The sequence below is a fragment of the Exophiala bonariae genome, assembly GCF_035927105.1.
Source record: "Exophiala bonariae strain CCFEE 5792 chromosome Unknown scaffold_7, whole genome shotgun sequence".
NCBI classification, from domain to species: Eukaryota; Fungi; Ascomycota; class Eurotiomycetes; order Chaetothyriales; family Herpotrichiellaceae; genus Exophiala; species Exophiala bonariae.
In genome coordinates, this window is record NW_027042482.1 from 199,303 (window position 1) to 222,744 (window position 23,442).

At 52.2% G+C, this 23,442-nt stretch overlaps 7 protein-coding genes and 1 non-coding gene across 8 annotated transcripts; 3 read left to right on the plus strand and 5 right to left on the minus strand.

The window, feature by feature from the left end:
- Nucleotides 1-582: 582 nt before the first annotated feature.
- LTR84_012096 (uncharacterized protein) lies at nucleotides 583-1,137 on the plus strand (the record flags this gene model as incomplete). Its single annotated transcript, XM_064855621.1, has 1 exon — nucleotides 583-1,137. The coding sequence occupies one exon, from the start codon at nucleotides 583-585 to the stop codon at nucleotides 1,135-1,137; it is 555 nt and encodes a 184-aa protein (XP_064708281.1).
- A 3,620-nt stretch (nucleotides 1,138-4,757) lies between these two features.
- LTR84_012097 (uncharacterized protein) lies at nucleotides 4,758-6,842 on the minus strand (the record flags this gene model as incomplete). Its single annotated transcript, XM_064855622.1, has 1 exon — nucleotides 4,758-6,842. One exon carries the CDS (start codon nucleotides 6,840-6,842, stop codon nucleotides 4,758-4,760), a length of 2,085 nt encoding a protein of 694 aa, XP_064708282.1.
- Nucleotides 6,843-7,383: 541 nt separating this feature from the next.
- On the plus strand, nucleotides 7,384-9,174 carry LTR84_012098 (uncharacterized protein; the record flags this gene model as incomplete). The annotated part of the gene is made up of 1 exon (XM_064855623.1): nucleotides 7,384-9,174. The coding sequence occupies one exon, from the start codon at nucleotides 7,384-7,386 to the stop codon at nucleotides 9,172-9,174; it is 1,791 nt and encodes a 596-aa protein (XP_064708283.1).
- Nucleotides 9,175-9,634: 460 nt separating this feature from the next.
- LTR84_012099 (uncharacterized protein) lies at nucleotides 9,635-10,711 on the minus strand (the record flags this gene model as incomplete). The annotated part of the gene is made up of 1 exon (XM_064855624.1): nucleotides 9,635-10,711. One exon carries the CDS (start codon nucleotides 10,709-10,711, stop codon nucleotides 9,635-9,637), a length of 1,077 nt encoding a protein of 358 aa, XP_064708284.1.
- Nucleotides 10,712-12,914: 2,203 nt separating this feature from the next.
- LTR84_012100 lies at nucleotides 12,915-13,001 on the plus strand. The gene has a single exon. It is a non-coding gene; the product is annotated as a tRNA-Thr (tRNA).
- Nucleotides 13,002-13,395: 394 nt separating this feature from the next.
- LTR84_012101 (uncharacterized protein) lies at nucleotides 13,396-14,981 on the minus strand (the record flags this gene model as incomplete). Its single annotated transcript, XM_064855625.1, has 3 exons — nucleotides 13,396-14,554; nucleotides 14,614-14,777; nucleotides 14,838-14,981. 3 exons carry the CDS (start codon nucleotides 14,979-14,981, stop codon nucleotides 13,396-13,398), a joined length of 1,467 nt encoding a protein of 488 aa, XP_064708285.1.
- Nucleotides 14,982-18,086: 3,105 nt separating this feature from the next.
- Nucleotides 18,087-20,228, minus strand: LTR84_012102 (uncharacterized protein; the record flags this gene model as incomplete). Its single annotated transcript, XM_064855626.1, has 1 exon — nucleotides 18,087-20,228. One exon carries the CDS (start codon nucleotides 20,226-20,228, stop codon nucleotides 18,087-18,089), a length of 2,142 nt encoding a protein of 713 aa, XP_064708286.1.
- Nucleotides 20,229-21,112: 884 nt separating this feature from the next.
- LTR84_012103 (uncharacterized protein) lies at nucleotides 21,113-22,821 on the minus strand (the record flags this gene model as incomplete). Its single annotated transcript, XM_064855627.1, has 5 exons — nucleotides 21,113-21,812; nucleotides 21,881-21,914; nucleotides 21,966-22,053; nucleotides 22,119-22,420; nucleotides 22,482-22,821. 5 exons carry the CDS (start codon nucleotides 22,819-22,821, stop codon nucleotides 21,113-21,115), a joined length of 1,464 nt encoding a protein of 487 aa, XP_064708287.1.
- Between the last annotated feature and the right edge of the window lie 621 nt (nucleotides 22,822-23,442).

The window sequence follows — 23,442 nt, forward strand, 5'->3', positions numbered from 1 at the left end:
ATCGGGAACGAGCAGCGGAGGTTGTAGCTTGTAAATCCCTGGGCGTGTTTACAGGGGCATTGGCAAACTCCACGGAGTATCACGTGATGGCCACCGAAACTCCCTATGCGTAATTCGAAACATGGTTTATAGACGATATAGAGAGTCAAGCGCTGAGATACGCAGTGCTCGAAACATCGTGGTTGGAATTGGGTACAAGTAGGTATGTACCACACTTGAAGGCATCCACTTTATGGTGACCTTCAACTTGGGCAAGCTGACTAAGGCACGTCAGGCAGGCCCCAGGCACATGACTTGGCACATACTTCGGCGCCTGGTATCTGCTTTCAAGTTGGGGTCACCCCAGCCATCGTTAAAGTCCATGCCACCATTGCAGTCCTGCTCTTGCGCCTCCGTCCCAACTGCGCGTTAGAAAGGTACACCTGTCCTCTGACACTGTTCTCCCACTTCCCTATAAATCACCGATCGCCGTGGACAAGCCGAGAGGAGGTCAACAATCACAAGGGTGCGGGGCAAAACATCGCGATTTTTTAGACGGCAACCTTCCGGTGTACATTGATCGGCGGCATCACCACGATCAACATGGCTTCTTTTCTTGAGGAGCTCTGGAATTCCATCTTCACCCCAGGTCCGACGCCGACGCTTTTGATAGCGACCAACGCCGCCTTCGCCGCTCTTCAATTGCTCCTCTTCGTCCTCCTTATCGCAACATATTCTCTACACTTCCTCGTCTTGTCCACCATATGTGGCGGGCTCTGGTACTCCATCAACTGGTTTGCTGTAGAGATTGCGCGAGAGCAAAAGATTCAAAAGGAAAGTGAAGCCAAAAAAGAGAAGAGCCCAGAGCCCGACAATGCCAGCGATACCGAGACCGAAAACACTCCCGCCCCCTCAGTCCTCAAACCACCAGCCCTGCCTGTGCCACTGACAACAACAGCCAAGTCGACCTCTCTGGCACCGCCTCAAAGATTGTCGCATGACAGGTCCAAGGATTCGTCCTCGGCGTCGGCAGAACCGAGGGCATCCGATGGTGCCGAAGCAGTACGACGACGACGTAGTCAAGGTGAAGGATCCGGTTATATCAGCACAGACAGTGAATGGGAGAAAGTATCCGAGGGCGAAGACAAGAACAAGTGAACAGAATTCGATCTTTCTTTATCGACCCTTTCCTGTTATAAAGGTGCATGGTCTTGTTCGAGGGCGAGCATTGCGCAACGCTATTGTCCCCAGTCTACAAAGACCTCGCCTGTGAGCCACGCCATCATTGACTGATGGGAGGATCTGAGCGTGCTTGGAGCCGATTTACGAATCCAAGTGCTTGTCCATCTACATCTGGCTGGTCCCTTGTTAAGCCCCCAGTCCACAGATATCTGAGATACCCTTGAACGAATGAGATGACTTTTTCCCACGAGCTGATGTTGCTCTTCTTCGTGGTGTTAGTGTTGGAGTATCTAGGTAGTCGAACAGTGAGAGACGTTCATGCACCTGCCGTGTCGCCGTGTCGTAGCTGCCTCAGGCCGGCCTCTACTGAATGCCAAGAAGTGGTCGTTGAGAAAGGAGTCACGTTTCTAGACCACTCCGCCTCCTTCCTCCAGACCTCCAACTTGAACTTCAAGGTGACTCGAATCTCGTAATCCGCCTACACATATCATCGAGCAATTCACTCAAGATGCTTTCTGCTCTCTTGACAGTAAGACATTGAATGAGAAACTACTACATCATAGCAATTCACAATCAACGCAACAATGCACACGTCTCAGCTCATGTACCACTCTCATACCGACACCAGGCTATTATCTCAATCATCTCGAACTATTCTACACATATCTTCACGGCGGCACAACAGGTAGACTGCGTCTCTGACCGAGGTATCTGCGTGACACAAGATATCTTATCCCCATGGCTTCGATTTTTACATATCAGGATGAACCTGCCCGCATCCACTCTCCATGGTCAACCCCAGGGACGTCCACCCCCCAGGTATTGCCGCTAGTCGATGAGTCCGCCCCGGGACATATAAGAGCCCTTCCTGGCACGCTCAAACTCGAGGCCGAACGACACGATGGTCCTACGGAATACAAACTCCACCTCCTTCTACGCCCAAGGCGGAAACTTCGTTCCGAGTCAGTCGCCACCCAGTCACACTCGATGGGTGAATCACCGCTGGATAGGCCCACGGCCCACCCGTCTACACAGGCACGCCAAAATAGATTGCATCAGTTGACCACTCAACTTCTGTGGCGATTACAGCAGTCGTCTCCATTCCATTCTTCCTCAAACGCGGATCTGGTGTTGCCTTTGCTCCCCGAAGCCACTCCCAAGCTAGGGGTTCCAGATCGTCCTGCGAAACTTCTACCAGGGCTCGAGGAGAGTCAAGGCGCACTCTATGAGATTGGAATTGCCGACGATGGCACATTGGAAGGATTGTTGGAGGATGAATTGCAAGAAAGTTTGCACAACTTACGAGCCATGGCTGCCAGTCTGGGATGTGTGACCAAAGTCCTGCGAAAGGTAGCTGTTGGCCCCTGTGAATGGGTTGACGCCGATGGTGGTGACAGTGGACACGGCCTGATGCGACAGGATCAACTCTGGGTCGCCGAAGTTCTCGTTCACCCAGATGCCAGGAAGCCTGAGGTTTCGAATCCGAGGCATGCGGCTGCTGATCCCAAAGCTGCCCTCACGTCGGACTGTTTCATGGACCCGGTACTTGGGAAACCCCCGACAGAGCAAATCCGAGTCACCATAATCGGAGCCAGCTGCGCTGGCAAGTCGTCTTTGTTGGGGACTCTGTCCACATCAGTTCTCGATAACGGCCGAGGGAAAAGCCGACTCTCTTTGCTCAAGCATAGACATGAGATTGCCTGCGGGATCACAAGCTCAGTGGCGCAGGAACTCGTGGGATATGCCGAAGACGGTCCTGGCTCTAGTTTGGTGGTGAACTATGCGTCTGGGGACGTCTCATCATGGGTAGATATCCACAATCTCTCGGAACGATTGGTCTTCATCTCGGACTCTCCCGGTCTGCCGCGTTTTGCGAAATCTACTTTTCGGGCATTGATCTCATGGAAACCTGCCTGGACTGTGCTCTGTGTCGCCGCGAACGAGCCTATCCAGAACGTGGGAACCGGCGATACTGGTGCTTCAATCAATATGGATCGAGGTACTAGTAAAGTCAGCGGCACGAAGAACACGACAGATATCTCAGAGTCACATCTAGACCTTTGTCTGCGGTTGCAATTACCCCTCATCATTGCGATCACCAAAATGGACCTCGCAAACAGGTCTGGCCTACGAAGTGTTCTGGCGCAAGTCCTCTCTGTGCTGAAAGCGGCTGGCCGGAAACCAGTGATGCTCAGCAGTACAGCAGGACCAATGCCTGCTCTGGAAGGCGGCGATATGCTCCGGTACCTACAGGCGATCAAGGCCACAGATGTGGCTGAAATAGAATCTCTCGTGAGCTCCATGTCTGACACCGGCATACAAACTTGTGTTCCGATTGTCATGACAAGTGCTGTCAGTGGTTCTGGTATCAGTAAATTACATGCTCTGTTCCGGTCTTTGAACCCAGCAGAATCCTTCGGAACCAGCCCTTCCTCCCGGATGCATCGGTCAAGTGAGTCAGCACTCTTTCATGTCGACGAGGTCTTTAGCATTCCTCCTTCGAGGGTGTACTCTGCAGAGCAAGATGACATGCTGCGGCGTGATGGAGTTGTACTCTGTGGGCACGTCGCGGCTGGGGCTGTGTCCGTGGGAAGCGTCTTGAAGCTCGGACCGTTTCCTATATCTTCAGAATCCAACTTCATTCCCAGTTCAGTCCCGCCACGGCTGCAGGTATCGTCTTACCCGCTGAGTGAGGGCGTGCAGATCGACAGTGCGTCAAGCCTCATCTCCACAGCTTACTCACCCAAGGGCAACCCCAGGGGTGCTTTTCACTCGTCAGACATGAGCGGACCGCTTCTGTCCGTCCGGATCGTGTCACTCCGTAATCTTCGGCTTCCTGTTAGTCAGCTGCAACAGGGCGAAACTGGAACAATCGGCGTTGAACTGGCAACTCTGGATCAAATTCAACAGAGAACCCTCCAAAAGGCAAGAAAGGGAATGGTCCTCATCGCTTCGACATCCTCAGGCCACGAACGCCAAGACCCTATGGGTTACCGTTCATTTTCGGCAACCTTCCCGTCCACAGACTTTGCACAGATGAATTCTCCACCACTGATACTCGGTGGACATGCATTAGTGTACGTGAACAGCGTCCGCGCTGCCGTTAAAGTGACCGCTGTCGCCCTAGACGATGAGAGGGATGATGTAAGGAATGACGACGACGGTGCGGCGCAGTCGGAGCACGAGGTATTCGAATTTGACAGCGATGAAGACGAAGATACGAACACGCGTGTAATGACTAAGAAAGAAGGGGAAGGCACTGTGCGGGCCTCTGCGAAGAGTATCAGGATCACATTCCGATTTGTTAGCACTGTGGAGTGGATGGAAACAGGAGATCTCGTGCTCGTCGTGCCCACGGTGACCGCGCCAGGACCCGTCACGGGGCCGGTGGCACCAAATTTTTCACCGTTCGCTGGATTTGTGGGAAGAGTTGGTGAGTGCGTTGGCTGAGTAAAGTGTCGGAGTTTTTCCACGTTGCAGTGTATAGGGTTTTGACGGGAGAAACGTAGTCATACGGCATAAATTATTTTTTAGTCGTGTCATGGGAAATATGCAAGCATTGGCATTAGCTACCCTGTCAAGAACATCATCCTCTCTCACAGCTTCGACTGCACCACAGAGCCATCGAGGGACTCACCAGCACGATCTCCACCAGCGCCAAGGAAGATCAGCCTGTCAAGCCTGACCTCCCCACGCCAGTCGAAGTTCTTCTCCTTGTAAAGCCTATCCCTCGGCAATGCGACGAAGCCCTTGACCCAGCGGCGGGCAACCGCAACGCTTGCCTCGTCCTGATCGACCGCGGCGTCGAAGAGCAGTAAGCAAGCGCAAGCGACGGCCTCGACGGCCTCGAGCACCTCCCGTCCGCGCCAGTGCAGTTCCTGGCCGTCGCCGGGATCGCGGATCAACTCGTCCAGCGCGCGGTACCGCGTCTCGACGATCTCGATCTCGTTCTGGAATGTGCGCGCGGGGAGAGCGTGCTTGGCCACGTGCGCGAGCACGGTGCGTGACCATGCTCCGAGCGTGCTGGCGAGGATGGCGCTGGGACCTGGTGGGGGGCTCTTTTCGTTGTTGGGTCTCGGGTTCTTGGGCTTCGCCAGCAGGACTCTCAGCACGTCTTCGGCCATGACGCTCGTGGTGCCCTCCCAGATGGTGTTGACGTTGCAGTCCCGCAGCAGTCGCGCGATGTTCATCACGCCCCCGTCCTCGTTGTTCTCGCAGTATCCGACGCCCCCGAGGGATTCCATGCACGCCCGCAGACCGGACACGCCGTTCAGCGACACCTGGGCCTTCATCACCGGCGTGAGCAGGCGGAGCAGCATTTCGATCTGGGTTTTTCCTTCTGGGATCAAGACCGATGCGGCTCGGGTGCCGGTGACGGCTTCTTGGCCCTGCTCGCTCGCGCCGAGCAGCGCCACATTCAGCGCCACCAAGTGGGCGTTGGCGCGGTACTTGACCGTCTCGCCAGCCATCCATGCCAGGTGCTGCGGGTTGGCGGACAGGACCTGCCCGCGCACCTTGCGCACCTTGGTGTACGCGCGACTGACCGCGAGGCCGCGAGCCAATGCGCCGTTCGCGCCGGAGGCGGTGTGGAGGCGCGTGATGTTGAGGATCGAGCTGATTTCCTTGACGCCCTGGCCTTCGCTGCCGATCAGGTAGGCTCGCATAGACTTGAGCTCCAGCTCGGCCGTGGGCACGCCTTTGGTGCCGAGTTTGTTTTTCAATCGTTGAATCCTCACGCCGTTCATCTCGGTTCGGTTGTCATCTGTTTGGGTGGTGAGTGTCTCCGGTGGTGTGGATGTGAGATTCCCTGTCCGTCGTCGCAGTGGGGCGTAGAAAGCACTCAACCCGGTGCTCGTCTGGGCCAGAAGAACAGCCATATCGGCATCTGTGGCGGACGAAAACCATTTGAAGCCATCGATCAACCACGGCCCTAGTGGGAGGCCGACGGCGTCCGTGTCCCGCCCTGCTTTGATATCGTGTTGGACTTCGACTTGAGTGAGCCGTCGAGCCACTGTTTCCGTGCCTCGCACATCGCTGCCTCCACTCCTTTCGGTCATCCACTGTCCACTTGTCCAGGAATAATTGGTATCCAACGAGATGAGACGCTGGTACGACTCGGAAAAGACCTTCCCTCGGCCGGGTTGGTCACCATCAGGGTCATTGAGATGGCGTCGAAGGAGGACCGCCGCCCCGTCCGTCATAGCCATGGGGCATGTCGCGACGGCGGCGGAACCATGCCATAGATGTAGAGTCGAGAATTGATGGGTTCTTCGATTGAACTTCTGTTCAAACCTCGATTGTGGATAGCCGTTACCGACCACGCCTGCCTCCGTCTCAATCCGTTTCAGTGCCCGCCATCCCTCACTCGTCCGTAGCGGAGAAACTTTGTTCTCCTCGCCAAACGTGGTCAAAGGGCTCAAAGTAGGTAGGTCCGTGTCACAATCGACCGTTTGTTGTAGTGTGGAAGGGGCGAGGACAAGTCTGGAAAAGTTGTGGAGCTGAGTGCTGACATGATTGGGGAGTGGCCGGGGAAGGTAAATGGAAAGTATTCGTGAGAAGACAGTATCGTCTGAAAGATCGTGCTTGACTTGATTGGTCGAAGATGCATTGTACTGCGGTGGTACGACCGGCAAGGCCTGGAAGAAGCCGGCGGTCGAAGACGAGGCTTTGGGTCCTGACATGATATAATCCTGGCGACGCTGTTCGGAGCAACTCAGGTGTTTATGAGATTTGGATTACGTTTGCTCTTCTTCGGTGGCTCATATATCACAAATGGAGGAAACTTCACTCCTCAAGAAGTAATCAGAAAGAATAATCCCCGCATATTCCCCGTCTTGTCGCCGGCTGTCTTCTTTGCGGAGACCGACCACAAAAGTGGTACAAGTCGTATGAGGTTCAACTGGTTGAGAATGCCAGTCATGAGATTGAACCTCGGCATTTGATTCGAGCACACTAGCAATGTTCAGATTAGCGTCTCAGTGTCAGCCACTCACGTGATTTCGCGCAACCTTCCCCCTCCCCATGGCACTTTACGCGGTCGCGTCGCTCAATTATGCCCCGCCGGAATTTAATCTTCATCATCGTTTTGCCCGTCATCTTTTCAAGTGGCGAGCGGCCGCAAGGACACCATGGGGGCTTAAATTGATATTGCCACGATCTGAGTCAAGACTCCATATTTAAGTTGATGATTATTCTATCAGCCGTGACGCTGACCCACTAGTCATGCCTCTGAACACATTGCGCCTCAATCACCAGAAATCTTCTCACCCAAATGACCGCGTCGTCTTCATCAAGCCTTTGAGGCGGCCGCCTTCTGAGCAGGCGGAATACGACCTGGCTGACACATTTCTTCGTGCAATCGCCGCCCAATGTCTACCGCTGATGAAGCAACACTACCTCTCCGTGACGACCCTCGAAGAGTATGAGCCCAACCCGGAATTCATTGGACGGAACTTCAATAACGGAGAGATAATTCAATTAGTTCTGCGGAGTAAGTCCGGTGGCTGGGTTCCTTTCAACATGGTTCAGATGGTCATGATGCACGAACTGGCCCACAATTCTCATATGAACCATGGCAAATTGTTTTGGCAGACGAGAAATCAATATGCCGTGGAGATGAAAGCTCTTTGGGCAAAGGGCTACACGGGAGAGGGATTCTGGGGCAGCGGTAGGACGCTCAGCGAGATGGGTGCTGTCATGGGCAACAATATCCTCAGCAGTCAAGAACTTGAGGGTTTGCCCTTGTGTGGCGGCACGTATCGCAGTCGAAGAAGGAAGCGGAAAGCCGGTGGTGCACAAGATAGCTCCAAGATGACCTGGAAGGAGAAGAACGAACGTCGGATAGAGCGCAAGTTTGGAAAGAACGGAGTGGCCTTGGGAGAAGACGAAGATCGACGGCTGGCGCTGGAGATCTCTCGCAGAGGGCCTGTTGGTGGGAAGCCACGTGTTGCCCAAAGCAAGAGAGGCCGAGAATTGCGAGCTGCGGCGGCACTGGCGAGATTCGAAACCAACAAGTCTACCGAAATCAATGATCTCCCGAAACCTGAAGACAGTGGTGATGATGATGACGACTATGAGGATGTTGTGGATGTGGGGCTGGAAGACGCCATGGACCTGAATGGGAAAAGACTTGTCGACGCCAGGGGTCAGGGGATGGTGAGGGTTTGTGGCGAGGAGGATGCAGACGATACCAACGTCAAGCATGAAATGACCGAGCTCGAAAATCTACATCGTTATTTCAAACCAATTTCACAAACCGCAGAAACAGGCCTGCGGAGTCCTGACGGCCACAGTTCGTTCCAAGAAGCGAAGATATCCCAGGTTGCGGGTGGAGACGATGGCCGGGACACAGGCAGCACAGGCAGCACAGGTGGTGTGAAGGCCAAACGCAAGATAACACCTGCAGAGAGCCACACCAAGAGCCACCAAGACCAGTTACTGGCAGACTCGGAGAGCTTGGGGTCAATGTGTTCGCCGGTCACTGGTTTGGATACGACTAGTAAGAGGACGTTCCCGAACGATCACATTCCGCCCCCATACAAAGTTTTACTTTCACCAAGAAGCTTGTCGTGTAAGCATATGGGTGTTGCTCCTTCAGGCTCAACAAGCTTGGCTTCTCCACAAGAAGGAACGATCAAGCGGTCGATGATCGACAGGTCAATTCACCCTACCTCCACGGAACCTCGTACTTACTCATCGCCGAAGAGCATTACATTTATCGCCACACCTTCATCTGGAGATCCACAACCTCCGCATGGGCAGGAGAGTAACGACCGAGAGAAGCCTACTCCACACTCATTACGCCCTTTGCATACCGATGTAATCACCTGTCAGATATGCTCGCTTGACAATCCGACCCAAAGTGCGACGTGCTTGGCGTGTTCACATGTCATCGATCCGGACAAGGACCCACGCCACTGGTCGTGTAAGAGCGAAGTATGTAGAGAGGGGTCGACGGGGTACCTGAATGCAGGGGATACCGGCATATGTGGTCTATGTGGCTCCAGGAGATAGAGCGCCGAATAGCTTTGGTAAGCCATAAATGGCTTTCGGCAAATTGGGGGGCCGAAACGTTCAATATTGGGAAGTTATTTGTAAGAACTAACTTTGTGCCCAATTGCAGCGAACGAGTATGAGAGACGCGTACAATGGATGGCGACACATGGTATGATGGCAATGATAATTGACGAGTGATGCTGGAGCTTTACCACAAATGTAGACACCTGTTTGGGCGTACCAGGTGTGCGAAACAAAACCTGCACAATCGGTCTAGTTTTGCGCTAAGGGCCGATCTTTTCTTTGTGCCAAATGGGTTTATTCTACCACTGAGGCGCGTAACTGGGTAATACTGAGTATCTGTACTCGTGGAAGACACGGAGGACGTGGACGTGTCAAAAAGATAGAGGCCAACCTCGCTCGCTAAAACGCAGGAATAAAAGCAACACCACAGCAGGAAATAGCAGGGTTCACCGGATCAGTAGGCACTTATGGTGCAAACCCCTGCATGTGCCTTCCAACACTCCATGATACCACAAACCCTCTCACCACACCCTCTCTTACACTTGACTTTTCCCCAATAGCCACAAATAGCACAGAAGTATCGGGGTGGTTTTGCAAGAAGAATGTTGCTGCCGCCTCTGGTGCTCGAGGTATCATCGAGCGGTTTTGCGCGCGCGGCTGTATAGCTGAGCGGGGGCTCTGCGAGGAGAGTGGCCATGAGACGTTCCGAAGGCATTCTGGGCAGGTCTAGGGTTTTGAGGAGGGGGTCGTGGTCCAGCGCAGGGTCGTAGGGCGGCTGCGAATTGGGCGCGAGAGTAGTTGTAGATGGCGAGGATTGTTGTTGAGACTGTTTTTGTTGTGGTGATTTGTGCATCGAGCTCGTGGGTGACTTGGATACTAATGTAGGAGACGAGGAGGACGCTGGTGCTTGGCTCGTGCGAACATCTTCCCCCGTCTCTGATTTCTCTTTCTTCACGAGAGTGGATGGTACCTGCCCAGGTGCTGTTTGCTTGAGCGACCCCGCCCGTTTAGGGGCCGGAGGTTGAGATTTCTTTTGTGCGGTTTTTGATGATTCGTTGACTGTCCCTTTCTTCTTCGAATCTGTTCGTCCACCAGATGCCTGTCCAGAGTGAGTGGCCGAAGTAGACGTCGCAGTAACAACCCCAGCACTGCCGTAGACATTCGCACCCGCCTCCTCGTCCGCCAAGTAATGTTGGAAGGTCCTGCTGTAAGCCAGGATCCTGCGGACATTCTGGGTGGTCTTGCGCTCCTTGCCTACTCGGCCGCCTTCTCGTTTCAGTATAGGAATGTGTACGTCTCTGTGGTTCTCCTTTGCCAGGTCGTTCAGGCGCTGTTGTATTGCTTTCTCTTGTTTTGCAGATAGCCTCTGGGCCGCTTGTGTAGTTATAGCGGCACCGGCGTCGCGGCCACGCTTTCGCGATTTGAGAGGGGCAGTGGGGAGAGGTGTCCCAGTTCCACTGTCGGCAACATAAGTCCAGCCGTGCGAAGGCCGTACGGTCGCGTTGGTAGGAAGCTCCTCTATCAAAGGCATGTTGACTGTGGTGGCAGCGATGAAATATTTGTGGTTAACAACGCGAGGTCACCGTCACTGGTGAAAGTGCCTCAGTTGGAGAACTTCTGGCCGGCAAAACTCCGGCCACGTCGTCAAGTTAGTATCTGGACTACACCATCTTGGCGTTAGCGTGGAAGGCTAGTTGCAACTAGTGATTCAGCACAGCTTATTTTCTTGCACCTTCAACCACCTTCAACCACCCTGCTACTGTACGTTCCACTGATCTTGCTTGGGAGGCTTGTACTGAGTATCAATGAAGCGACATCAATATTTCTATCACTATCAATCACTCAGAATCTTGGCATTGTTGGGGCCGGGTCAGTGAAGAGAGATTCCGCGCATGTTCCACTGTTTTATCCAGGACCCTGAAAATTAATCTCGTTGACTTCGGTCAGCCTGAGCATGGCCTTTGGCAATCCGTGGGATATGGTCGCCTTTCAGAGATAATTTGGTTGGTCAACGGGACTCTCATCGTTCACCACCTCCCAGATGCAATACACATCGGCAATCAGGAGCGCTTAATGCCCGAAGTTATCACATACCTTTCGATCTCGTCCTGATGAGCAAGAAGGAGACAGACCCATGCACGGATGGTACCCACTGTTTCATCCCCAGGCTTCAAAGTGACCAAATCGAATACAGCCTTTGAGGTGGACTACATGTACCTCGTATCAGGAACTTCCGGTATCCATGAACCGTGTACAGAAGGGTAACGGCCGGGTGCTAGTGTGATCGGCCGCTCGGCCGCGTCTATCAGCATACCGTACTATACCGGAGCGTCCTCATCGATAGATTACGCCAACGAGCAACAGCAACGCATTCGGCAATCTCATATGTGGAAAGTGAAGAAAAAATACGTTCAGGGGTTGCTAATTCTCAAAGAACTCTCCTGATGGCAAGCATGAGAGACTTCCGCTAGAACTCAAGGTCCCTCCCTGAGCCCTGAGAAAATGACTACTCAAAGGATTCACTAACTGGCACACGTCCGCGCGCAAACTCCGTCGGCCAATGATACGCTTGCCTCACGACAGAATGGCTAGAGTGTCTCAGGGGAAATGTGGCCGATACGAGCTTGGTTTGGTAGACACGACCTCGATTCCTCTAACCAGTCACATCCTGTGTGCATACGTTTCTGGGAGAGGGGCCAGACATGGTCTCCCCAGCTGGGCTCTAGAAGGAGTAGTCGCTCGCTGTCACTGAATCATGAGCCGTCGTCCACGTGGCCGGCGCTCTCCCGGATTACTGATCTGCCAGAAAGGAGTGTGCCATTGAGCCTCGAGATGGGCGCGCCCATTGCAATGGCCCGATTGGGCTCGGGCACGGGTCGTCCGAGAGAATGGAAGGTTCGTCAATCGGTTATAGGTACGATTGCAGAAACAGGGTGTTTGAATCGCCTTTTGCACTCTGCCCAATTTTCCGTATATCGTTCGAGGCCGGTCAACTCTCGTGCTGACATTCTCCATGTGACTTTCCAACCCCTCCCTCCTAGCAAATTTTCGAGCAAGAGATTCACGGGTTCCACAGGTAGGGCCCTGGCTATGTTGGTGGATAGTGGTTACAAAACCGACATAGCAACAAGACGCTTTCTCACAATACAACAGGTCTGCAGTTTCCTCGAGAGAGCGCTGCTGATATTGACTTCAACAGCGATGCTTGTGCCTGCACATGACTCATCAATTCTAATGTTGGCAGCTGCAGTATTGTTGTTGCGCGGGTATACTGGCTGTAGTGAATTCTTGTTCGAGCTCTATTCGGAACAGAAATGTCGATTCGGGAATTCGTCCATTGAATATTCAGGGTCTCTTGCTGCCCCAATACGGACGGGGTACCAAGTAGAAATCTACAATTTACGGTGTACACTGGCCGATGTCCTCAAGCACCTTGTCACCCTCTATATTGTATTCGATTCAGGTATTTAGTTTAGTAAGGGTTCTGTTGTCGACATCGAAGCTTGACCAGCTTCCACTGAATCACGCCCAACGAGATTTCTATTCTAGCTCAAGCGTTTAAGCGTGCGCTAGCTCCTGCTCTAGTTACCTGCATAGCTAGATACCGAAGCGGGCTAGACCTAACGCTAAGCTCATTGGAGACTTCAGCTCCACACCAATCTTGCACAGTTATATTTTTAACAATTTCAAATGCCCCCAACAATCACCCACCAGCGGGCGATTCAGCCGATCCTGCCTTTGTAGCTCAGTTGGTAGAGCGCGGCACTAGTAGCATCCTACAGTTGATGCCGAGGTCTTGAGTTCAACTCTCAACGGAGGCAATTTACTTTTTTGCATTTTTTCTTTTTCTTCAAAAGTGAGGTGAGTATACTTCACTCACTCTGCTCCGACAGCGAAAGAGCCGCAACTACTAGTAAAGATAATATAGAACGGTAAAATACACGCAGTATCAAGCATGAGCAGCTTTAATGATGTATAAGTTGAAGTGAATGGTCCAAGAAGGAGCAGGGGCTGATATGTGCGATTCTGGCCTTGGTAAATGTTTTACAGACGGGTACAGTTAAATTCATGTAGCTCTGAACGACCACCTCGTCCTTCTCAAAGCTATGACATTCCGTCAAATCTAGCATTGCACAGAATCTTAACAATATCTACCTAGATTTTTCGACACTCGGATATTCAACTGCTTTTCTACTCCATGAAAGCAATGAACCCTTACAGGCCATTGCCAAACTTTTCATGGTCGACCTCTTCCATCCCGGGAACGACACACACACCGTTTGCACCGCCAGCGACAACGCCGTTGTCATGTAAGAACCCCAACCAATACTTCTTCAAAGTGTCAGTCAGAAAGTTCGCTTTCGACGGCGTGCCCTGACTCATGAGATACTCCCACACCGCGCTGTCCGCATCTCCCTCGGCGTCATAGTAGAAGATATTCGGCGCGGACTCTGCACTGGAGTAGTATTGCCATGAGCGGTAGGTCGGGGACGGCGGTGCGGGCTGGAGCGAGTTCTCCTGCAGCGCACGGATTTCCGGCTGCGAGGCGGCGTTGCGCTGCTCGATGCTCTCCTCGGCCAGGTTCATGAGGCCTGACATGAAGGAGATCTGTTGTTTGAGATACGCCTTGGGCATGCGGCGCTGTTCGTAGAGCTCGACGCACTGTGACACGCTGAGAGTGCCCCTCACGACCTCGGAGATCACCCTACCCAAGAAGGCGCCGTCTTCAATGGCTGTGGCGGCGCCCTGCGCCATGTGGTTCTGCATGCAGTGGGCGGCGTCGCCCATGAGCACGATGTTGTGTTTCTCGTTTGACCACGACTTCATTGGGGGCAGTTGCAACAGCGGCCACCGTTGGGTGTAATTGACCAACTTGAGGATCTTCTGGACTACCGGGCTATAGTCCTGATAGTAACCTCGGAACTCCTCGATGTCGGCGTCTTCGGGCTTCGTGACATAGTCATCCTTACAGAAGGCCGTCACGATGTTGAGCTCCTTCCCTCCACTAATGGGGTACATCACGATGTATCCCCTCGGACCAGACGAGACATCCATGGTGCCACGGAGAAAAGTCCGCGCCTCCGGGATCTCAGCCAAGATCTGCTTGCACGAGAGAACGCCTCGATATGCGGCCACTTTGGATGTAGCAATCGGCATGGCCTCTGGGAACAGCTGACCGCGGACAAACGAGTTGATGCCATCAGCTCCAATGACCATGTCGAAGCCGTACGACTGTCCGCCGTGTGACTGGATTTTGACGGTGTCTCCAACCTCTTCCATCTTGACCACCCGAGCACCGAGAATGATTTTTGCTCCATGCTCTTTTGCTGACTTGGTCAAGCCCGCGTGTAGATGATCACGACGCACCATCCACCTAGGTCGTCAGTCAAAATGCCTCTCTCAGTAAACGTAATAGGTTTGAATGCCACTTACCAAGGGAATCCGGCCTGTTTAGCCAGAAGCTTGGGATCGGATCGTGCGACCAGTGTCGGTTCAGGACCAGCCCACGTACAGCATTCGTGGTGCTCAACCAACTCGTCGCTGATGATTTTGTCTACTCCCCAACGAATGAGGAAGCGAGACACATTGGGTAGCATCTACAGAATTGCAATCATGGTTTAGCCCTCGTGCGATGGTTAGACCTGGAGAGAATCTACCTGTATCCCGGCTCCGATCTCTCCAAGTTCCGTGGCAGCCTCAAGGACCGTCACGTTAGCGCCGGCTCTTGCGATTGCAATCGCAGCCGCCAGTCCACCGAGGCCTGCGCCCACGATTCCCACACGAAGCGTTCGGCGGCCCATGGTGAGCCTCACAGGTGAAGTATTGTATTCGAAGCAACCGCCTTGTCGTCAAAACACGTGGATTGGCAGAGCAATCGGCACAATCGAATAGATTTCCAAGTGACTGTGACCCTTTCCGATTCTGAATATGTGCTGAACACAACGCATCTTTATAGTATGGCTTCCTTGATCCATTGGCGTGGCACGAAAATCTGCTCCTCCAGATGAGGAAAGCTCCTCGTTGGCTTCACACCTTATGAACATGACTGAGTTGAGATCCACTGGTCATCCTATCCATTGTACCGCAAGCCAATGGCCGAAACCAAATCTGACCCGAAGCTGCCGGATCATTGACTTTCCTGGTGATTCTGTGTGTTGTCGCTATTCTCACAACGAATGCTTTGTACACCTCAATATGCCTGTGAAACTCGGCCAGAGAACCTCTCGCTCTAGTCTAGCATTATGGGTGTCTCACGGCTTCGAGGGAAACAGCCGTCAACCTTTGAGCGGCTTCTGGACCTTACGTCAGTAGGTGGCCGTGATGGTACATCAGGAACGGCCGTGCTGACCTAGGAGAGCCCTTGAGTCCCGCGTCCACATACAAATTTGTGAATTTCGGAGCTTCGGACACGCTGTATCGAATAGTCTTTGTCATCAAGGCTGTAGTGTTGGGATGCTGTGCTTGTGCGTTCCAGGTCTATGTCCCAAATGCATGAGATGCGACTCTCATAACAGGACTAGCGGCTGGAGAAGGCGGGACAAATTCCTGTCAGCCATCTAGATCGATCAGGAGAATGATTCGAATGCCTTTTCGCGCTGGCAGGTGTGCCGAGTATAGATCACAATCGAAGAGCCTTGATCACGAACTGGGTGCTGACTGTTTGTCGCCTAGATGATCAGACTCACGTTTTCATTGGGTAGGTAGGAACTTAAATTGATCGAGGTTGCTTCTTACCTAAGACGGCCGCCCCAGTCGAAAGGTACAGGTGCAAAATGCAAGTGCGGTCATGGATATAAAGTGCTTTGTATCTGGAATGCGCGTCATTGCAACGAGCTTTTCGTTGATATAATCATCGTCAGCACGCCGCGATCCAGTCGTTTCGCGATGCTGATATGATTATGTACTGACGTAGTTATCTCGTCCCAGAACCGATGTCACGATTGGTTTCCGAGTTCAGATGCTCGCAAATATGCGGGGCGCCGAGCTCTACGGCGAAGAGAAGGTGTTGAATGGAGAAAGAAATATGCCGAGCCCGATGCTCAACCCTTCATCATCATGAACCCATCACAAGGGAAATCTCAGTACTGGGGGAAGCGTTCTGGCTGGAATTTCGAGGTTAGAAAAGCTGATGAGATCGTCGCCACCTAGAGGAATCAACTAGGTGAGGTCTTTTCAATGCTATATCGAAATGGAACAGCCCGTGACTAGCATTCCTTTCTCGTAACCTAATGTTGTCAGAAGCACACCTCGGACTGGCACATGTTTGATGGTCCTCTGTCTTCACATGACACGCGACCAGGGTCTGAGAATCATCATTTCCGTTAGTGGAATGAAGTGGAGATCGGAGAAGAAATTGAGAAGGGCATATCGTGGTTCACGCAGGTCTCGTCCATGTCTGCTGGCATAATTGAACACGAAGCATAGCCCGTGGCTAAATGTTCTCCCAGAACTTGATGAACAGCTCGATGGACAAGACGAAATGCAGCGAAAGGACCGATGAATCGAGATCAACGACAAGAAATATTTTGTTTTACAACGCTCAAATATGGAGGTGGGACGGGATATCTGATGTATGTGCGATTCCAGGAAAACCCGCGCAGTCCGTTGAAAGCAAGACTCGAAATCCCCCGATGTCATCCGTTTTTGTCTACTACCCAGCTTTGGCTTCGAGAGGTCTGGCCTATTTCGATTGTTGCTCGACTCTGTTCTCCAGTTCTGAGACGTACGAGTGAAGTCTTTGGATAGCTGCTTGGAGAGCCTGGACAATTTGTTAGTTGTCGTGAACAAGTAGGATATCTCGATCCGACGTAGGCGGGCTGTTCCCATTACAGGCTTTCTTGCTTCTGTCTGATGACTCCACATGCGCTGATCCTGGAGGGATTGGTGAGAGCCACCTACATAGATATCTTCCGTCAACAATTCATTGGAGACCTTGTATTCCTCCAGGATATAATAGTACACTGAGGCTCCTGCGAGAGTGGTGCCGAGTAGGAATCCGAAGAGGCTAGATATCCATTCCATTAGCAATCTCTCCCAAGCCAGGTAGTATTTAGATCTTGTGCACGCGAGCTCGGATCGCCCGGTTCGATGTCTCGTGCAGCCTGGATGAGGGAAAGCTCACCCTCCTCTGAAAGCTCCAACAGGCTTCTTGACTGCGACAGGCGCAACGACAGCTTCTTGTAGCCGTCTACTTGAGGATTGAAATGATCTCGATAGCAGGGGGTTGGAAGCTCTGAGGGGTGCGACTGCGCAGGGGAATCGTGTGAGGAGGCGTGACGCCATAGCTTTTTAGATCACGGGCGAAGCTCTAGAATGAGGAGAGTAGTTGAGCAAGCTCGGATGCAGAGCAAGAGTTGTTGTATGAGATCGAAGAAGGAATGCTTCGAGAACGGTTGGGAATGTGCACAGGGTGATATCGGATGCGAGTCTGTAGAGTGGAAACAATCCAAGATGCTCTCAATCAGCATCCGTGTGAGTATCCGTTGATTTGTCTCCACGCTCTTTCCTCGGGGCAGAACGTCAACTGCGGACTCAAGTTGCGGAACGTGAAGCTGGGGGCCGAGGCTTGGCGCGAGGCTGTGCACGTGCTTGCCGCCACATGCTGTTCCGATTCTTTCTCGGCATCAATCGGGATGGAGATTGTTCTACGGGCGCACACAGCATATCGGCATTGGAGATGTGGATATGAGGTTACAATGCAGGAAGACGCCTTTGACATAGGCCAATGTTCTATTCTCGTGAAAATTCGTCGCATGCTAATTCAGTTGACACTCGGTTACAGCCTTTGATCAGCCGTTCGAGCTCAGGGGTGTCGAGGAGAACGCTCTCGCTCAATATAATACAAGTTACTCGTCATCGTAAGCCTCTTCGCAATGCTGCAGTTGACATCTCCCGCGTGCACGCGCTCAAGGAGAAGCGACCTTGTACGCACCACCGTGGCCGACTTGCAACGCACCGTCTTTGACCATGCTGGCCAAGAACTCCTTCAGCTCCTCGTTGCTGAAGGGAAACCCTCCAGGTACCACAATCCCCAACATCATGGCGATACGAGGAAGTGGCATGGCACCCTGATTCGTCAACATGCTGAGAATAAACTGATGGTACATTGCCATGTTCTGCTTTCTCTCTGCTTCCTCTGCCTCTTTTGCAGCTTGTGCTGCTGCCACCTCTGCCGCCGCCGCAGCTGCAGCAGTGTCGCTTCGTCCAACTCCTTCGTCCATGGCGGTGTCACTGCCGTCAGGGAGCTTCTCGCAAACCAAGAAATTGTCTTGACTAGTCTCGATCAAAATCCGCTTAGACACCCAGAAGATACATGCTGAACGGACAAGGGTAGGTGACATGCTTAGTTCTGCGGCCAAGCTTGTGACATTCTTTGAGACTGGGTCCTCCGATTCGTCTTGAAAAGCATAGATCACTGCTGCTTGCCAGGGGAGGACTTCGCCTTGGTAGACTCTGTCCTCTAATTCCAATTCGACTTCAACGTGACCAGTACCATTCAGCCACGTCAACTTTCGTGACTGTTTGAGAGCTTCAAAGCCCTTCTCGTAGCTCTCTTGTTGGTCCACCACCACTTGTGGAATATTGAACGACTGGTCCGGAAATGAAGGCCAAAACAACCGAGAAAGAATCTTGACGTGTAGTTGAACATCATCCTGAAGAGGCCGACCGTTCTCGTCTTGCATCCCTTGATCCCGTCGGACCACATTATCGACCTTTCTCGAATCCAGAACGTCTCGGAGCATGACTTCACACCCCTGTAGAGCGGAGTCACCAAACCGAAGTTTCAAATGCTCAAGTATGCTGATCTCCTGGTTAAAGTCTGGCTTGTTCTTCAGCAGGCGATCTGCCAGCACCGACTGAAGCTCTTTGACAAAGATGTCTCTTGAGTCAAAAAGACTGATCAGGCTGCCAATTACATCCGTATTCTTTGACTTCTTGTAATCTGGCGCGGCATCAATCGGGTCAGGAAACCAATTCATATTGTTCCAGTCGAATTCCCCGTCGTCCGCACTATTTCCCAGACTGTCATTCTTGGGCAGCTCTACGGCAAGCTCCGTGAGTATTTCGGACTCGTGTGCTCCATCTTGGCCAATGTCACCACTGGCGTCACTCCAGAGTCCAGTGACTATCACTTTCACCGTGTCTTCCCGCTCCCTCAGATACCGTCGCACCTTTCTCGCCACTCGATCCAGCAAAACACCTCTTGGGTCAAGCTTTCGAAACAAACGAATGATGGAAATGTACAGCTGAAGTATCTCAATCGTAGATGCTCCAGGGTGTAAGAGGCGCGCCTGAAGGACACCCGCAAAGTTCTGAGTGAGATAGCTTCTCGTGGCGGGATTTGTCGTGAAATTCTTCAGGTCATCAATCGCAGGTGCGGTCGAATCCCACTCAACGACAATATCAAAGAGTTCATCAACTCTCAATGCTCCTAAACGAGCGGTGGCAGTATCCCTCCATTTCCGTAATTCTTGATCGCTGGGGGGAGAATCGTTGGTCCGACCGCCAATTGTCCAGGAAACGGCCTTGACGACCCGGCAAAAGACATGATCGACCCAGAATTCCAGATGCAGATGGAGGTCTTCTCGATACACACCGGCGTAGGACCACGTAACGAATTCTGTCATCAAGTCGTCGAGTACTTGTGCGAGCAACTTATTCAAGACTTCGGCTCCGACAGTGTCCTTCCACACAATGAGCTGCTCCCATAAAGGCGATTTCGAGTCTTTGGCGTTCTGCACAGCGTGGTCGTTCGTGGAAGGTTGTCGGACCTGGTCCAGAGATTGATACGAGAGCAATTGGCTCTGGAAGGGGGCATGAACTTCGGAGTTTGGTTCTTCCAACCCGTAGAAATAAGCCTCATCCCCCACGCCCAGTAGCACTTTGAGATGCGCGCGTAACTGTAGAGTTATCGCTGGAACGAGTGAGGTGGCCTTTGATTTGAAGCGCTGGCTTTGTGCCGGTGGCCTTGCATCCAAGGGCGAGAAGACAGAGGCAAAGACCCCACCACCAAAGGGGCGCGTCGGAGGAGTCTGTAAACTCAACATGGCGATAATTCTGCCAAATGATGATCCATAACTTCTGGTGTCAACGGCCAACCGCACAAGACTTGGAAGAACCAATTTGGAGATGTGATGTGTTACGACAAATATATGTGTCCGCTGCCTCAGCTTCTTAAGACAGAGAAGATGGAACTAATCCCAATCTGGGGAGGAGGCAACAAAAGCGCGCCAAGCCCTCTTTACACTAGCACAATTGGAGTTAGGACGTATCAACCGCTCACAAGGCTGCATACAAGTTACAACCAGGCAAGGTTATTGTAATTGCGCCGTGACTAGGCGGCAGAGGTCCTTGTTTATGCCTCTTGAAGGCTTTACTCTCTGATATGTCATGGCTACCGTAGAGTGGTGTCTACAGGTGTGTTATGTTTCAACGGCACCACCTGTAGAGAAGCCCAATTCAGCTATCGAGAACTCGACTGCAAAATTCGACTTTCCCTTTTGAGGCTGATCGTTGATAGACCATCGCCCTATTTGCATGCCGTCTCAGTCACGATGGTTGATAGATGTAAGCTATCACCATAGCACTCTGTTCAGCACTTGTTCAAGCCCTATCAGTGTGCGCTTGAACTCTCACTCATCGCTTTGGACCAAACACGGGAGGACAACCCGAGCTAGCCATGATTCGTTCGGAAGATCTCATAGTCGAACTAATCACAGTCTGGTGGGTCAGGGTCTACCAAAATCCGCGGTACCGTGGTGAAGGGTGTGGAGGGAATCGCCGTACGGTCAGTAAAGAATGAGAAAATAGTGGCCGCCTGGATGAGTTCTTGGCGCGGAAACACTATAAACCAATTTGCAGACGTTCACAATCGCAATGTCTTGACGGATGTGGCTTCTGACATGGCGTTCTGCAGTGACCGTGTGACATTTTATGTTTCAATAGGTGCCCTTCTCCCAGTGAGGTATTCGATCTTGGCCGCCAATTTGAGCGATAATGCATCATTCCAGAAGTACTGCTCACAGAGTCTGACGTTTGCTTGCCAGTCTATGCTCTTCTTCCGTGCATTGGTCAGTGAGACGCCTAGCAGAAATGCTGGACTGTCCAGTTCGAACGTTGCGACGAGAGTGGCTCCAATCCAGGCCATGTGTGACTCTGTCGATGCAGTCACCTCGATATGACTGTTGTTGAGATGACGGCAACGGATCTGTAGATACGCATTGGTGATCCAGAACATGGCGCGGGTCGCATCGAGACTATAACAAAAGCATATCAGTGCGAGAACGAGAAGCTGCTCGGTGAGTGAGACATCTTCTCGGTGGAGAAATTCGCCACAAAGTGTGACATTGGCAGAGTTTGTCGATAGACGGTGAAGTCTGTACATATCAGCCTCCTTGAAAGCTTCAATCATATTCCGACTCCACCTGGTGATGCGTCCAACTAGCGACATGATTTGGTGGCTTAGCAACCCTGACAGGCACATCTCAGAAATACCTGGTGGGAGCTTCGAGATCGCCTTGCACAAGGACGGGTCAAAGGGGTGGACAGGGAACGTGAGCTTGCCGATCTTTGGAAAGAGTCCCTCGTTGTCTAGAATATTAGAATGGCGAGCGTTGTAAAACGTTTGCGAGCTTCAGCCGAGTCAATGATGCGATTAGCCCTTACGGTGGTTTGAGCGCACCTCGATGCCAGGACTTACCCTGTGACAATCATTTTCAAGTAACCATCAAACCCTTCACACTGTCAGTACCTGATCGAAACGCACCCCAAATGAGAATAATTACCCAGTCTATCAGGGCCCCCCCGTAATGCAACAACGCGCTTTATTGCTCTCGTGTGCAGGTCAAGCACTTCGTAGTTTGTGGACATCGCCTAAGTCAAGGGCAGCGACTCAGTTGAGTCCGGTTGACTGGTCAATCGTGGACATTGTCACTCACGTCACAACCGCACAAACTGCTAAGTGTGACTATAACTGCATCACTCGGTTGATTTCCTTCAGCTGCCAGTCTTTGCCTCAGTAGTGAAACAGCATATTGATAAAATCCCAATGTCTCCGGGGTCCGCGCACGATCACCAGTCGCAGCTATGTTGATAGCCGTGGATGACATGGCAACCATCGCGCAAAATATCATCTTGTCGCTGAGAATGTAAGGAATGTAGTCTTTCAGAAGTTTCGAATCTTGTCCTACGCCGTAGTGGTGAGGCCGTTGAGTAGCAACTGGAGAATAGTACTTCAAATCTGGTCATTCAAGAAAACCCGTGTTAGTACTGATCGAAGAGCAAGTCTTTTGGGGTCTTACAAAAGTGTGTCGCACGATGTACGAATTTATTCGCTGGGATCGGGTAGTTGGTGTGCCCAGGCAATTGCGAAGATGGATCGCCACAATCACCGATGGCAGTGTGCCCGACACCACGATTGATTCTGGGGATTTGCTGATTCTTTCGAATATCTTGGGATGTGATGGGTTGACTTTCCAAGCTTTGCGCCTCTTCTTCAAGGCGCTGCTGTGAGTGTATAGCCAGGCTCTCCGATCTGTACCTAGGGGAGGCTTCCACTGAACTCTCGTCTTCGATAGGTATCATCATGGATTCCTGGGCTGACACTGGCGTCTCAGCAGCACCTGTTGTGACTTTGCGCATCCTTATCTGTCTGGAGACAAAGACCAACCCAGAGCTCAAAGAAATGTTGGGTACATAGAACCAAAAAGCGATCGAGTGGATTCTTTCCTTTGCAGTAATGGAATTGTCGTCAATCGACCCCCATGCCTGAGATAGACATCTCAGTCAAGCTGAATGATGATGTATACGTCTTCGGTCTCAATTTGCCGTTCGAATTCTAGTCTTCGACTTTGATGTTCGCTTAGAGGCCGCGATGACACCTACCCAAAAAGGCACGAATACCTAGTGGAGATTCTTGAAGGCCCCTACTCGCTGCGCATCACGGCAGTTGGTTGCGAAGCGTGGCTTGTTCGGAATATTCTGACTGTAAGTTCGCATAATGCTTGACCTGAGTTGTCGAGTTTGACTGCTGTATGGAATTCCACTGAGAGACGAGCAGCTCAAGGGCCCTCCAAATTGTTGCCAAGCAAGCCCGCCGCCATCCTTTCAGGCCACCTTGAGAGCATTCCCAGACAACCGAGTTCGGCGCGGGCGACGGTTCTAACTCAAGCCCAACAGCGCTTATTATCCCTGTCCTTCCAGACGGCAAGGCCCCCAAGGCCCCAGGCCCCTTCCCCTCATCGCCAAACATTGACTAAAGAG